Genomic DNA, 16,112 nt, shown 5'->3' with positions numbered 1-16,112 from the left:
CCTTCCATGAGTGTTTGTTTATATGCTAGAATAGATGCTGTTTAATTTACAGACAAAAAACTGTTTGACATTTTAAACTGGTTTTAGCATTTTATATTGTTTTTAGCATTTATAACGCTCGTCTGTTCTTTGGAGAATCCAGATTTGTACCAGAACTCTGAGATTCCAAAACATTGTAAACATTTCAGTGGATTCCTATTATCTACTGTGAATCAGATGTTTTAAAGTGTTATGAAAACAGTCTCTATCTATACATCTATGTGCTTCCTTTCAGTTCATGCATAAACACCTTACTGTTATTGATAATGGCTAACTTTGAGTCTCCTGTCAGTTACAGTATCTACATAAATGTTACCACAACCTGTAAGCAATTAATATGGAAAAAGCTACTATTTTTCATTCGAGGACCTGTTGAGCTAGAAGTTGTCTGATCCTGCTCACTGATCAATTTCTAATTGAATCTCTATTTGAATTCAAATCCAACTGTAATTGTTAAAAGTTGTTTTATATCTGCATCAATCAGTATGGATACCTTGCTACATACACCCACAAGTAAAACTTCAACATGTTTTAATTTTAATTATCTTATTGAGTTTTGCCATCTAACTGTTGTGTAGGTGCTGGACACCGACCTGGATGCCACTGATGACAAGGCAGTGGACGAGCCTGATGGGGTCCGGCACTCATTGGGCCCCAGAGGAGGCCCCTGCGGTGACGTGGCAGCTTCCGAAGCTTCCGGTGGTGCAAGTGAAGATGACAATCCTCTGTCCACTTCGCTGGAATCAAAGTATTTCTCCCAGAGCTTCCAGCAGGACCCAGAGGAGTCGGATGAAGGCTGGACCAACTGCCCAGACAACATGGAGCTGGAGTTTCAGCAAGGTAAGTTAAGAGTTCACTTAAATACTTTCATCAACTTCAATTCTTCAGTTTATTTGAAGTCTCTGGTGGTGCACCAATTGTAGTTTTCTAGCCGATCAACAATTTTTTAAAAGCCTAACCTGCTGAAACGGAATTTATTTTTTTTGTCCAAAGTCACTAAATATATTTTGCTAGGTTGGCAACATTGGGGTGATGGTTGTTAACCTCACATATGGAGATGTGACCTGGTGGGTTCCCACAGATTCCTAAAAAAAATCAGAATCACTGAATTTATCTATGTTAAAAATAAGGCCTTGATTGGTATAAAAATGTCTCAAATCAGTCTTTCAGAGGTCTTAAAAACATCGACGTAAACTTTAACGTAAATAGGATTTTATAGTTGCAGTTCCCCTCATATTAAAATATTGGAAACATTTATTTTCTTAGTTTACCGAAGAAAACATGTCGAGTGTTGAGTTTAACTTGATTTATTACTACTTAGGGGTGTAGCGATACAATAATTTCACGATACGATATACAATATTCTGGTCACGATACAATATGTATTACGATATTTGTTAAGTGATGCAATTCAATACGATTAAGCGCATTTTTACGATTTTCTGAAAGATTTTAGGACAGTGATTTTAGTGACATTTTGTGTTCCATAGACTTGAATTTAATTAACTGAAAACTGATTAAAAGCACCAACTACACAATACCTGACTCTGATTGGACAGTCTAACAGTCTGCAGCTGGACAAAATGAATCAAAGATGCAGTGAGAGAATTAGTTTCTGTCATTTAATTCATGTGGAATTGACATAAAACTCAAAAGTTTAAACGGTAATCCAGGAGCAGAGTGGGGAGATTATCAGACTCTGTAGACTCTCAATATGCAAATTATTGCACTTATGTTTTTTCTGTTGGATACTGTGGCTGCATTTTGGAGTGAAAATGCAGCCACAAAGCTCCCGGAGTTAGCCGTGGCTGTAAGCTGTTTACTACTAGCTGCTAAAGTAGTGGCTCCAAACTAGACTTTAAAAAGAGCTATAAGGCTATGGACCCCTATGGTTTAACGGATCGATACTCGCGGATGAAAAATCGATACTTTCCGAGGGCGGAAAAAAATAAAATAAAATATATATATATATATATCGCCGAATCGATTTATTTATACAGCCCTATTACACATATGCGGGTATTTTGTTATGTGACTTCTATTTGTTTTGCTGTCTATCCAGAAGTTTGAATGTATGACTTACTTGAAAGTTGCTTGAACTGTGGAAGCAACATCATGTAATCTCCATATAAGAGCAATGTTGTTTTTCATAAATAATTACCTGCCGTTTGTGTGTTTATGTTCATCTTTGGAAGTTTTTTTTTGTTTTTTTCAAAATTTGTAGCTTCTAAACCGGACCAAAAAGTCTTGATAAAATAAACATTTGGGTGAAATTGTCAGCCGTTGCTTATTCTGAAGTAAATTTCATCTCAAGTGGCATTAAGTCTGTCTTGAATTTAACTTGAGCTGTGGGAGCCCAGCTCTCACAGCAGAGCGGAAGGGTACAGTGGTTTATTTTCAGACCTAGTAGATCGGTTTCACATGCAAATATCGGCCAGTCATAACTAAAGAAATCTGGGACAATTTCAGTGCACCCGTAGTAGTATCTGATTCTGTAACTACATACGCACCAAAATTCTTGAATATTAACAAACTTTCTTCTTCAGGAGCCAATGTCGGTCAGAGTGTCGTTTACCAGAATGAAGAAGGGAAGTGGGTCACTGACCTGGCTTATTACTCCAACTTTGAGAAAGAGGTTGAGAAGAAATTGGATAATAGCAACCAGTTACAAAATGAGGACTTTCTATCTGCCAGTATGTACAAGATCACAACTTTCTTGTAAAAAGAATATGCAAGTGATTTGCTATTGAATGCATTTTGCTGCTACTAATTTGCAGGTGATGCTATGGAGAAGATGATGAAGGATCAAGAGGAGTTTGAGAAAGAGCACCAGTTTATGCAGGTAAATCATTTTGGGATCAAATTTGATCCTGATTTCTATCTTGTATTAAAACTGTTCCAGATGACACAGAACACTGGAATGCTCAGGGTTTAGCTTACAGTGCCTCTTCTGTTCAGTTTCTGAGTATTTCTCTCCACCAGGAGGAGCAGATTGAGCCAGCAGGTGGAGGCAACAGCAAAATCCACAGTGATTCTTCCTGGAAGATTCCACCCAGCAGCCACATCCTGATGAGGACTTCCCAGGTCTCGTCGGAGATCAGGCAGGGAGATGAAAGCTACCTGCGACTGTCTTTAGGACAATTCTTCAGCCAGCGCTCGGAAGCCCTGGGCTGTCTGGGCAGGACTGATGGAGATGATGTCAAACGGGTCAGTAGATGCAGTCTGTCCAGGTTAATAATTTATTGTGATTCTATGTATATTTGAAGCGGAGATGGATTCCGGTTTTGGTGTGTATTTTGTTAATGTTTTCATTGAAATTGTTCTCTCTTCATCCAGCCATCCTTTGGTTACATCATCACCTCTCCAGAAAAGAGGGAACCTTTTCCACTCATCCAACCACCTGACTTCTCATTTGATGACAACTTGCATCTCGGTGCCACTGTAGACCTTGGTGAAGTAGACAAAACTCTCAACACGGGTGTGTTTGGAAACATCTGACACGAGACATGCGAATCTTTGAGTGTATAGCAGTTCAATCCTATTTAGAGTCAAAATTTTTGATTCAGAAACTAATATTTCTATTCAAATTGTCTGGAAATTCAGTTTTAAATTGTGACTGGAAAAGGCAGTGTAAACAAATAACATTTATTTAAAACTTTAATGTTCTATATTGCTGCACTGCATCAAATTCCTTCAGTTTGTACTTAAACAAATTTAGGTTTGTACATAACATTCTATAACTTTTAATTACAGATTTGTTTTAACCAATATCCAGTCAATGTACCTGCTTGACCTTTTCTATGTATTTTACATAAAATTAAGCAGACTAAAATCAATATTTGAGCATTTTTAATTGTTTTTTTTTTCTGCACTTCTGACACCACACTCAGTTAGTTTGACTTTTTCATAATTCATTTGGTTAATTTCTTAAATGTTGTCTGGCTCATTATGTCTCTGCAGAAGATTTGGACAAAACTCTGAATGATGCTGGTGAAAGGTTGCCACCAAAAGGAGATCCTGACCCACAACCTTGTAAAACTGAGGTACCTAATGCTACTTGTGTTTAAAAATGAATTGAAAAAAGAAATCTATAATATGTTCTCATCTACCTGGGTTTGTGTGTTTCAGGACCATATAGGATCTGCCATGTCTGAATACACTCCAGGCTCAGGATCCGAGTCGACCATGGTGAACCAAAGCGTTTTGTCTCCAGATAACAGCAGCTCACTGATGCTCAGCATCAGCACAATCGCTTCGGCTATCGAAAACGCTTCCATCAGCACTGACCCGTCCCAGCTGGCTGCTCTGATCTTAGGTCTGCCCAAGAAATCCAGGACCAGGAGTGGACCGGAGTCCGGCGCCACCCACAAACAGGCGCCCAACACGGATCATCATGTAGGACTAATTTATCTGTTCTGTTTGTGTTCCTCTGGTAGAGTTAAAATGTATCGTAATGAATTATGATTTTGATTTATTTATTTCAAACAGGTTTTTATAAACAATAAATTAAGCAATCAGTAGGACAGAGAAAACATGGACATGCATAACGGGAACAAAATTAGTTTGAAAAGAAATAGAAAGAGGTGAAAGCTTATTTAATCCTGCCTTTTATCTCAATTTAATAATGTATTGCTTACTGACTCAATAATTAAAAATTTGTAGTTAAATCAATGTTGTGTTCAATATACTGTGCCAAAGAGCCAACAAATATACAATATTATTGAGTTAACGATGGTGTCAATAAACCACTCATCACGATTGACCTGATTAGTTGTTTCAGTTCTATTTTGTATTTGTTTTGAGTGTTTGTTGAAAATTAGATGAACTCCTTTGTTGTCCTCCATAGACCCCCCTTCAGCCAGATCAGAGCACAGTCACAGAGGTTCTGCAGAGGAGCATCTGTGTTGGAGAGACTAGCGCCTTCGACATGGAGAAATACTTGAAGACCAACGTGTCTGGCGGCAACGACTCATCTGACGCGCACACAACCTTTAACCTGAGCAGCTGGGCTGACGGTCACAGCAGCTGTCAGAAGAACCCCCTGTCAGGGTGTTCCAGTAGACAGGACCGAGCGACTCTGCAGTGTAACGCAGCAACAAACTGTGGCGGGCCTGACAGGAGTTCCGGGCCTCATTCGTCTCTCAGCTCTGCCAGACGGACAGTGGAGTCGAGACAGAATTCAGAACCGTTTTGTAAGAATAACAAAAGCTTACCCAGAGCCTCCCAAAGCTGGAGGAAGTCCCAGTCAGGCTTGCCTCTCAAAGCTCCGTCCTCCCCGACCCAGAGCTTGAGAAGTGCAGGTCAGGACCTGCAGGACGGACCCAGAGGTTCTGCAGAGATCACACCAGGGAATTTAACCACAACTCTACCTCAAAGCTCAGAGAAGCAGGCAGAGGTCTCAGGAGAGAGAGCTCAGCCTTCACAAGGTCCTCTACCTGGTGAGTAATACCCAGAGGTTCAACTATACTGATGCAGTTAGGGATGCACCGCTCCACTTTCACTTTTGATACCGATATGAGGATTAGTAAAAAACACTATGCTGAATTGACTTAAAACATGTCTTTTATTTAAACACAGATATACATGTACTGAATTACAAATTTATTAACTTTTTACCAGTACAGCACACCTAGGCCTGTCACAATAACAAATTTTGCTGGACGATTAATTGTCTAAAAAATTATTGCCATAAACAATAATATTGTTTCAAGACCTTTTGACACTGATTTAATGGAAATGACGTAATAATGCATGCGATTTCCTGCCATAGGTAGATACACTTTATTTTCAAAAGAACACAACACTGGAACTGATGAACTAAACAAAACAACCAGAAACAAAAATAAAATGGATTCTCGGTCTCCATTAACAAAACGTACTTGAATAAAAAAACTAAACAACATAAAGCCAAAGTGGAAATACTGCATTCAACCAAAAGAGTGCAGATATGAAATCAGTATACTATATTTCCCTTCAGTAATCACTAGATTTAAATAGAGAAGATGGGCACATCCGACTACCTAATGCAGTAGTTAATACTACGCCATTTTTTTGCCCCTATTTTCCCTTTACGACAATCGACAATCTTAGATTGTTGGCCGATCTAAGATTGTCGGTGATTTCATTACCGATCATCTTGCAGTGTGTGTGGTGTGTTACGGTAGATCGTCGTGACCGCTCCGATCTAAATCAGGGGTTTTCCACGACTGGGAGCTTAACGCTGAATGTGACAGGTAGCCAATCAGAGCACAGATTCTCCTCCGCGCTTTGAGGGGAAATTACAGAGGGGAATCGGCGCAACACGAAGTCCAGCTGACATAGAAATGACAAGGAGAGGAGTTGGAGCCAAATTGCTACCGCAGTTGATAAACCCGGTAAGTTTTCAGCTGTTCTTCGTTAACGTGACAAATAGGTTATAATGATTTTCATTTAGTCAGGACTTTACGCTGACTCTAGCCACATGCATCACAGGTAGATTCTAGTAAAGCATTGATTAATGCCTGATTTTAAAATTAGTTAACTGGACTTGTAGTCATTATTTTGTGCCCATGTAGCTGGACACCACACGGCACGATGAACCCGATCGAACCGTTATATCTGGGATTTTTGTCGGCTAAGATGTGGTCTCTGAGGTTTTGAAAATGGGCCGACAACTCGTATAATGTGTGCTGGACATTAGACTAAGGAAATGAGAAAGGGAGGGTCAGTGGAGAGCACCGGAGTTGAGCCTTTTTTCATTCAGTGTCATCAACAGAAAGAAAAAAGGCAGGAAGAGACGATAAAGCCGATAATTAAAATGAGGTTGATAGGTTTAATTTATCGTGCGATTAATTGATTTATCGTTTATCGCGACAGGCCTAAGCACACCTAAATACACTGGTCGCTTCACTAGCTTGGTCAAACATGTAAAAACAACTTTAATTTGTTCAGTCATTGCAGTTGGGAGTAAAACAACCAATATAAAATAAAATGCAAAACTGACAAACAATAGGTTGACTATCTTAGTCAAGCATGTAAAAATAAACTGGAACAAACCTTTTCAAAAAGTGTAATTATGAATTCTGAATATAATGTAAAATAAAGTGCATTGCTCAGAGCACAAAACACAGAATTAGATTGAATAGATCTGCCCTTATGGATCAGACGCATTGTCGCAGATGCCAATCTATATATTTTTTTTTTTTTCAGTGTTAGTACAATACAGATAATATCAGATCGCTGCATCTCTAGATGTGATGTCATGACTGTTTATTCTGAGATTCAATCTTTGGTTCAAAGGCATGCGGGGACATTTCCCTGAGCCAAGTGTGGAGGAGACTCAGAGCAACTTCAGGCCTTCCACCTCCCCTCTGACCCACTCTTCTCCCAGTCAGACCTTCATTCCCACTGCTGATACTGGGTATTGTATCCAACATCCATCAATCAGAAGGATTAAATATTGCTTTGCTTTTTCACTGGTCCAAATTTGCAAATGAAAAATATTGTCCGTCTTCCCAGTTTGCATTCTCCCTCCTCATCCAACGACAGGCTGGCAGACAGACGTCCAGGTCCTGACCTCTCACCTGAGTCAGTCTGTTCCAGCCCCAGTCTCAGCAGGCTCACGTACATCTCAGTAAACGACAGAACTGCTCTGCCCACACCTGAGCGGCAAAAGGTACAGCTGGACTGCTGAGATGTTTATACTGAAGCTTTGGGAAGTTTTCTACAGGTTTTTTTTTTTTTTTGTATTTTTTTTTTTAAAGATGCACTGTCAAGCTCTTGTCAAAATGTTACTTTTGTAGGGCTGCACATGCATTTAAAATGTAAATATTTTGAAGAAACTGCCTTTATTGCCTCAAATGGTTAATTGGTATGTCTACAACTAATGATTTTAACTAACTGCACAAAAAAATTTACACATTCTGTAGATTTTTAATTGAACCACTTGAGCTTTTTTATTCAATATTAGAAATGCATTAAAAGATGCAAAAGAAATCAGTTTGTTTTGAAGAAAAACATCTAACATGCAATAATGCAGCTTATTTTTAGTGTTTGCTTGTTTAAAGGATGAACCTGCAGCTAAAAAAATACTTTAACATGTGAAAAGCTCAGGTCTTTCTGCTGGACGTATCAGTACAATGTGGTGCTGAACTGTTAATTATTTTTGGATTGACATATTAAATAGCAGAAGGTGCTTAATATAGTGTTTTTTTTGTTTTTTTAACAGCTTATCGCTAGTCTTCCCCCCTCCCCATTTAACCAGTTAAGCAGCTTTTGCTCTGAAATTATTGAGTTTTTATTTCTTTGCAAAATTTTAATCAGATGAAGCTAAAACTAATTCACTTTATTCTTGGTAGAATATTCACACAAGTTTTGTTTTTATTTTATTTTCATCTGAAATGCAAAATGTATGTATGTTTAGTTTTGGCTCTTAGACTTTCAACAAATTACCCTTTTCTGAGTACATATACTTCATTAATGATTATTGAAATGATCAACTTATGTAATTTATCTCAATCGTTTCAGCCCTAATTGGTATTTTTGTTAGTTCTTGAGTGGTTTCCTGGTGAATCTTGTTGTTTCATTGCAGAGGGAATCCACCATGGGACTGAGCACCACCATCATCAGGTTCAGTCCTACCCCACCTGTGGAACCAGATCTACAGCCTAACCCAGCAAGAAGTCTTGATAACATGCAGCAGTCTAAAAGCCTGGACCCCCTACCGCCACTACAGGGCAAAAGCCCTGAGCTCCAACGCAGCAGCGCCCCTCTGAGCTGCACCCGCAGCCAGAGTGAATGTAGCTACCCTCCTGCTCCTGCGGATGTCATACCTGGATTCACAGGGCACAGGAACCTGCTGGACTCCAACAATAGGAAGTTGACTAAAGTGGACTCAGGCTACAGCAGCAACCTAAACATCCAGCATACCATCAGCTCTGCAGCTCCTCCAGGACCCCAGCAGTGGGGAGCCGCCCCCTCTGCGTTGTCATCGCTGTACTCAAGGGGGCTCGGCATGCTGCCCCCTCCTTACACAGCAGAGGCCCTTCATTATGTCCACATCCCAGGTTTTAAGCCTCAGTGTCCAAGCATGGTGGATCTTCCCCACAAAGGAGATGTCCAGTCCATCCTCACCAGACGCTCCCTCGTCAGCTCGCCGCTACCTCTGCAGTTCCTGGGAGCTGATGCCCAGCTGCATTCTGGGGCTTTTCATATGGGACCGCCAGGAAACTGTCTTTACAACATGTCCTCTACAGGCACGTCTTCTGGTTTTTACTGCCTAGAGTTTGTCACAGTTACAAATTTTGCTGGACGATGAATCATCCCAGAAGTTATTGTGGTGATCGACAATATTGTTACTTTGACTCCATTTGAAGTACTATAATGGTAATGGCATAATGATGCAAGAACATATTCTCAAAAATTAAAACAATTTAACATTTAACATTGGAACTGGAAGACATTTTAAATGTCTAAAATAAATAAAGCTGAAACTACAAATTTTAATTTATCATGCAATTAATTGACTTGTGCATTTCCCTAATCATATGCTGTTTAGCCAACAAAAATCAAAATATTTTTGATCTACAATAACCTATACATAGGCTGCAACAGAATCTAGATTTTATTTTTTCTCATCACCGATTTGAAAACATGACCCTTTTGAAGTCATTTTGGACTGCAATTTGCAAATAAACCAACTACTTTGTGTTTAGATGTTTCTCAGTGACCTGACTGAGCCATTCTTCCCGCTTCAGGTTCTCTGGTGATTCCAAGACCTGCTGGACCTCATCCCCTCAGTTTACCCCATCAGAGTCGGCATGAAATGGGAATAATGGGGAAACCTTACAGCCATTATGGTGGAGAGCCTATGGTGACCGGTGGTCTTGAAGAACTGAGAGGTACCAGTAGTAGGCATAGCGGAGTTTTCTACATTACAGTCTTTTGAAATCTGCTGTTAAGATGGAAATGTTACCAAACTTAATGACATCTAAACCTTTTAGACATTGCAGAAAGCTGCCAGCATCAGTTTATGCTCTCATTGTGTCATCCTTAGGCCAAGTTGTGGTACCAGAGGAGCTTCGCTTCCCTCACGCCTGCTGTGTTGGCATCGCCTCACAAACCTCTCTCAGCCTCTTCAACCCATCTGACAGGTGGCAGCAGGTCTCCATCACGGTCACCAGCCTGGCCATCGATGGAGAAAAGGTTTGTTTATTGTATAAGAACATCCAGGTAAAGCCAGAGGGTCACATGCACTGTTTAAAATGTGTGTGTGTGTGTGTGTGTGTATGCATGTTCAACTTTTATGCCAATTTAGTTGCATTGAGGTGAGTCGGCTTTCTTTTAAAACGGGGAATTTTGCATAAATGCACAATAAATATGTGATTAAAGGTTCTCAATACTTTAAAATATGAAAATCCATAAAATGAAAGAAAAATGCACAATCTTAAATACAGTACCCCATATATATATTTTTTTTATCAATACGAGACGAAAGGCGATAAATTGGCTTGAGTCTTTTGAGATCACCTAAGCTATTTTTATTTACATGTTGAAAACACTGCATTTTTTTTATTTTTATTTGTTTACATACATTTACTTGTCAGAATTGCATTTAAGCTGCATGACTTGGGTCAGATGTCCTTTAACATCACAACAGTTTGCAGGTATTTTAGACCATTCCTCCTTGTCCAATTAAACTTCTTTGCTGTAGTTTTGGTGTTTTAATATTTTCACATTCTTTCCTTATGAAGTCATCTATTTCATCATTATTTTGTGAAGTGCACCTCTTGTGTCCCTGCAGCATGATACTGCCACTCTTGTACTTCTAAACAGATGTTTTTCTAACGTTAGCAGATCACCTTTTTCTTTTTTTGTCTCCAATTGCATCAATGGTCATTTTATGGCTTCATTCAACCACAAGAGAAATCTCCCAAGATTATTTGTATTGCTGTGTGCCTTTAGAAACTGTAATAAAACTATTTTTTTTATTTACATTGTTTTGGGGGGGAGTAATGACTTCCTCTTTGCCGAGTGGCCTTTCTTTTCATTTTTGAATTGACTCCAATATTGAGTTAATTCAATATTGCTGTTATTGAACTTCAATTACTCCAATATTGGAGTTACTGGAGTAAAGTGACCTAGTCACTTAAGCATTACCCTCACTCGTTAAAGGTAAACTGATATTGGTTCATAAAAACATCTGATAAATTCTTGCACATTTAGCATCCTTGCTGCCCTATAACGGGGACGGCAAGGAAGTTGTTGAAGTTTCAGCTTCAACACGTGAAGATGAGTTTGATTATATTTTAAAGTGATTAAAAATGTTTTTTTTTTTTTTTTAAGTGCCATCCTCTGATCCCTGGTTTAATCCATTTGATTTGTGTAGCAGCACATAGCCAGAGTTTGGTGGACGGACAGTACTACATTTTATTTTTTTCTGAATTCCCCCCCCCCATTTTTATACCGGCAGGTGGACAGCTTGCCTTACCAGTGGATGATGGTGAAAAACAAGACTATCATCGGTCCCAAGAGTACAGAGGAGCAGAAAGTGTTGCTCGTCCCTCCACAACCTGGAGTCTACCAGTGCATCCTCAGTGTTTGCTCCTGGCCAGCCTCGGCTGAGATGGAGCTGGCTACCAGAGCCAACATCTTTGCCAAACGGGTGGTGCTTATCGCAGTGGCAGAAAACCCAGCTTTAGCGGTGAGTGACTCTAACGTGGAACCAAACATGAAGTCATGGAACTGACCTGGAGACATACAGGTAATGTGTGATTGTTTTCATGAAATATTCCTTTTTGGCTTAATAGATCGAAGTTGGTGAATCTGGGTTTTTGGATTTTGGAGACTTGCCAGAAGGGAGCGCCAAATCTCTACCTCTCAGTCTGCTGAACAGAACCCACGCTACTGTACCCATCCGCCTGGTGATCAGTGCCGTGAGTTCTGATAAACCCGTACTGATCCATTAGCCCAGTCATCTCTAGTTGCAAACAAAGGGTTACACTTTATTTTGTTTTCTATAGCTGTTCTTGACCACTTTCCTTTTCTAGAACACTAAACAGAAAACCCCCCCAAAAGATCAACACAAACGAACAAAGCAGTTGAAAACCGTCAAATAAGAGGAAAAAGGAAATAAAACGTTCTGTAGGTTTTTTTGTTCAAGTTTATGAACACTAATGTAAAATGGTTAATTATTTGAATTTTTCCTTTTGCCCCCATATTCACATTTTTTCCTAATTTGTGTAACATTCATTCCCGAAGACCTGAACACTACTTGATTTGCTTATCCTTTGCGTACTTTTCCTTTCAGAATGCCACAGCATGGCGATGCTTCACCTTTTCCAAAGACCCCGTTGGCATGACGCCCGAGGCGACACAGCAGGCTGCACACATGGCCCCGTTGGCCTCTCCCTCGGTCATGAATCATGTGATGCACGCCAACTACGGAGAGGTTAGTTCTACCTAAATCTTCTGTTAATAAAATGCCAGAAAGTCTGAATTGTTTTGTTTATAATTCCATCTAGGAGGTGTAGTCATATGGGATTCATTAGTAAATGTTTTTTTTACCATGCGTTTACAAAGCACCTTAACATGACTCATTTCTCCCAGAACCCAGAAAGCTTCATGGTCTGGGTCCATTTCAAGGCTCCTCAGAAGTTCAGAACTTCTTCAGGTACTGAAATGTACTTTTAACTTTCTGTTATGTGAAGTCATCCAGCATATTATTTTTAAAAAGTCTGGTTCTACATCTGTACTGCTAAATCACTAGACTCTACTGGTGTTTGGTTTTTAAGAAGCCCTGGGTCCAGCTGATGAGTACAGCGCTCGTGTGGACATTGAAATGGACTCTCCAGGTCCCAGTCACATCATTAGGAGTATCCCTCTGAAGGCCAAGTCTGGAACTGCAAGAGTCCATGCGCCTAAAGATCTGCAGGTAGCACAGCTGTCATGTGGTTGTTTTTTTGTCATTTTTTTTATAGCTACCCTTTACTTTCAAATATAAAGGGTAGATATCCTACCTTTTTCTTTAAGTGTTTTTAGAAAACTCATTTAGAAGAATGTGTTCAGACTTCTTAGTTTTTTTTTTTTTCATTTGAATTTATTTGACTTGCAGTTTTGGATAATAGACTTTGTTGTAGATTCAACATTTCTTTAAAAATGTGAATTTAATGGCAACATCTTTTTTTTCCTAGACTGTGAGCCTTTTTGCGCCTTTGGGTAAATGTAGTGAACAGACTCTGCCATTAAAGAATGCAGGAAACATTGATGTTCGGCTGAAACTGAAGGTAATTCTAACCTTTGCTTTTATTATTAGATTCAGGGTTTATGGTAGCCGCTGACATTTGGGCCTCAGAACTCTGCTTTAGCAGTGGAGAAACATGTTTTGAAATGTTCATTAGTTCTTGCACTGTTCTGTTTATTTGCTGTTGACTTTCATTTGTTTTGTTTTTTTCTCTCTAGATCAGTGACAACAGTGATAGCTTTTCGGTGACGCCCGATGAACTGTGCCTGAGAGTGGCAGAAGAACAAGGTGTCGTTTTATCATTTAAAGCACAAAGCAACAGGAAGTGTAAAGAAAGGTATACATGAGATTTCTTATTTAACTCCTCAGACATTAAAGGAGATCTTTAGTCCTTTTTGGTTAATAGGTTATTAAAAAATCTTATCATGCAATTAATACTGTGGAAAGTTAAAAATGCCAAATTACATTAAATAGCTTGTGAAATTAGTTAAATCTCATTAATTTATAAAAACTAGAAATAAACACAATTTCTTAAATATAAAATTATGTGCCTCAATTAAGTGTATTGATTTCATCTAAAAAAACTAAATAATTTTTTTGCTTTATTTTATATTAAAGCATATCATGAATTAAATTAAACGATCGACTTCACCTATCAAACTCATTCGGTGGGATTTAGGGCAGTTTCTATAGCGGTCCCGATGTCTGATTGGTTGCTTCAACAGCAAGTCAAGAGAACTTCTTCCACATTTGCTATGACCGAGGTCAACATTTTCACTGGAAAGTGTGGAGATGACTTCAATAAGTTGTAATTTATTAATGCAACCTCTGGGCGAACAGCTACAGCCTCCATCTATTTTGGTGTGAAATGGCTGAAGAGGGAGTGTGAGCTGGTGTTGGCTAGTGGGCGGGGCCTGCCTGTCTGAAATCTGTAGTAGCTTCCTGTAGGTAGGACCACAGTGCGCTCTCTCCTGCCAGTGAAAATTTTGACCCGAGTCGTAGCAAACTTGGAGGAAGTTCTTTTGACTTCCTTTTGAAGCGGCCAATTAGATGTCAGGGTCTCTACAGAAGCTGCCCTAATCCCGCCCACTGAGTGTGATGGATGAAGTTGATTCATTCCAAGTAATTTAAGCGTTAAATAGACATATCAAGTTTTTAAAATGAAATCAATACATTTAATTGCAGCACATAAGCTAATTATTATAATTTGGCACTTTTCACTCTCCATAGAATGTCTCTTAAATTTTAATGGGAAACTGAAAAGTGTAGTGAGGAAATTCAAGAACTTGAATCTTTGTATCTTTATTCCTTTAAAGATTGAATATTAACAATGAAAACATCTGCTAAAGATGTATTTTCTAGAGCTTTGATCATTAATTACTATGCATTGTGAATTTGTCACCCATGCAGCATGCTATCAATACTGAACCTACTCACTTGAGTTAATGTTGTTCTGCAGCCTTCTCACGGTGTTGGTGCTGCCGTCGGGCCCTCAGTACGAGGTGACGCTGAAAGGAGAAGTAGTCCCTTTTGACTCCGGTTACCCAGCGGCTCCCTCTGCTCCTGTCTGCGGGCCCTCGCTGACCAGTGACATCCCACCAATCCTCTCCAATAAGCAGTTTGTGGCCTGGGGAGGGGTCACCCTGGGACGAGCTGTGTAGGCAATTTTTTAGTTTTTCATTAGTTTGAGTACCGCTTGATTACAGACCCATCACTTTCTCAGGTATGTTATTCATTGGAAAGGAGCCAATTAAAAAAAAAAATCTTAAAGCTCAGTGTTCCATCTTATTCTATTAAGGCTTGTGTAATGTTATTCATGAGAGGGGACACTGTGGGGGTCTACAGGGAGCGCTGTTCCTCAGAAGCTATTTCAACATGATGCACCGTTTATTTGTACTGTGAGGAGAGAAACGGCAGCACAACAGAATGGAAACGAGAAATCTGTATTAAAATCAATCAGATTTGACTGTATTTGAACTATTGCACGTCAATAATAATTGGGATAAAACGAAGCAGAGGAGGTTTGACCTGAAATGTTTAAACTCTTTATAACAGTTATTATTTTTAGCCAACAGAAGCTGGTTCTAAGAAACAACTCCACCAGCACCACACAGCAGCTGCGTTTGCTCATCCGTGGTCAGGACCAAGACTGTTTTCAGGTACAGCATTTTAAATGGTGATGAGGAAATGTTACCGTTGATTAATGAGCTTTCCAGGACTATGTGCAAACTGTAAACTGAGACTTCACATTGTCGCAGTCTTGGCCTTCACAGTTGTCTCAGTTAATAACTGTAGTTTAGTTCAGTGATTTAATCCCAGTGTTTGAACATTTATGTAAATTTAGGTATGATGCCAATTGGATCCACCAAGCACTTAAGGAATAAAAGACTGTATGTTGCTCAAACAAATCTTTGAAATTGAGTCAACATATGTTTTTGAACAACCATGGCTTTATCATTGGTGTTTCAAATGTAGCTAAACATTAGCTCCTAGCTACTTTTTTGCCATATGAAACCAGTGTCGAATTCAATTTCAACATATATTTTTCAGTAAACATTGGTGTTCATCCTAAGCTTATAGTACAGTACAGTAAATTGATTTTTTAATATATTTAGCTGTGTTCCAATACAGCTAAATATATAAAAAAATCAATTTACTGTACTGTACTATAAGCTTTTATCCAGTTTCATAACGTATTGTATGTACTTATGAAAATAATAAAAAGCTTAAAGTAAGCTTTTGATAAAAAGTTTCATGTTCAATACATGTTCATGTTGAACATTGTAGAAGCACAAAATGTACTTCTACAATTATGCGAATTTCATATATTGCTTCTTAATGCTAGCATTACTCA

The 16,112-nt window shown here is 39.1% G+C and overlaps 1 protein-coding gene across 4 annotated transcripts in view; it reads left to right on the top strand.

Annotated features, from left to right (window-relative positions):
- The window catches only part of cep192 (centrosomal protein 192), a 39,941-nt gene that overhangs the window by 9,016 nt on the left and 14,813 nt on the right, over window positions 1-16,112 (top strand). For 3 of the 4 annotated variants that reach the window (XM_008411111.2, XM_008411112.2, XM_008411114.2), the window contains 22 exons: window positions 618-879; window positions 2,586-2,732; window positions 2,817-2,881; window positions 2,998-3,246; window positions 3,376-3,517; window positions 4,000-4,082; window positions 4,168-4,434; window positions 4,886-5,477; window positions 7,318-7,438; window positions 7,537-7,693; window positions 8,609-9,272; window positions 9,774-9,917; window positions 10,073-10,221; window positions 11,489-11,719; window positions 11,826-11,951; window positions 12,326-12,466; window positions 12,625-12,688; window positions 12,810-12,949; window positions 13,209-13,301; window positions 13,477-13,595; window positions 14,718-14,915; window positions 15,327-15,417. In XM_008411111.2, the coding sequence (XP_008409333.1) occupies window positions 618-879; window positions 2,586-2,732; window positions 2,817-2,881; window positions 2,998-3,246; window positions 3,376-3,517; window positions 4,000-4,082; window positions 4,168-4,434; window positions 4,886-5,477; window positions 7,318-7,438; window positions 7,537-7,693; window positions 8,609-9,272; window positions 9,774-9,917; window positions 10,073-10,221; window positions 11,489-11,719; window positions 11,826-11,951; window positions 12,326-12,466; window positions 12,625-12,688; window positions 12,810-12,949; window positions 13,209-13,301; window positions 13,477-13,595; window positions 14,718-14,915; window positions 15,327-15,417 (4,245 nt within the window). The remainder of the gene's footprint in view (window positions 1-617; window positions 880-2,585; window positions 2,733-2,816; window positions 2,882-2,997; window positions 3,247-3,375; window positions 3,518-3,999; window positions 4,083-4,167; window positions 4,435-4,885; window positions 5,478-7,317; window positions 7,439-7,536; window positions 7,694-8,608; window positions 9,273-9,773; window positions 9,918-10,072; window positions 10,222-11,488; window positions 11,720-11,825; window positions 11,952-12,325; window positions 12,467-12,624; window positions 12,689-12,809; window positions 12,950-13,208; window positions 13,302-13,476; window positions 13,596-14,717; window positions 14,916-15,326; window positions 15,418-16,112) is intronic. The other variant, XM_008411113.2, reaches the window with a different exon arrangement.

This window comes from Poecilia reticulata, linkage group LG6 (genome assembly GCF_000633615.1).
Source record: "Poecilia reticulata strain Guanapo linkage group LG6, Guppy_female_1.0+MT, whole genome shotgun sequence".
Lineage (NCBI taxonomy): Eukaryota > Metazoa > Chordata > Actinopteri > Cyprinodontiformes > Poeciliidae > Poecilia > Poecilia reticulata.
Note: the sequence above shows the minus strand (reverse complement) of the source record. Positions and strands in the feature narration are given on the sequence as shown.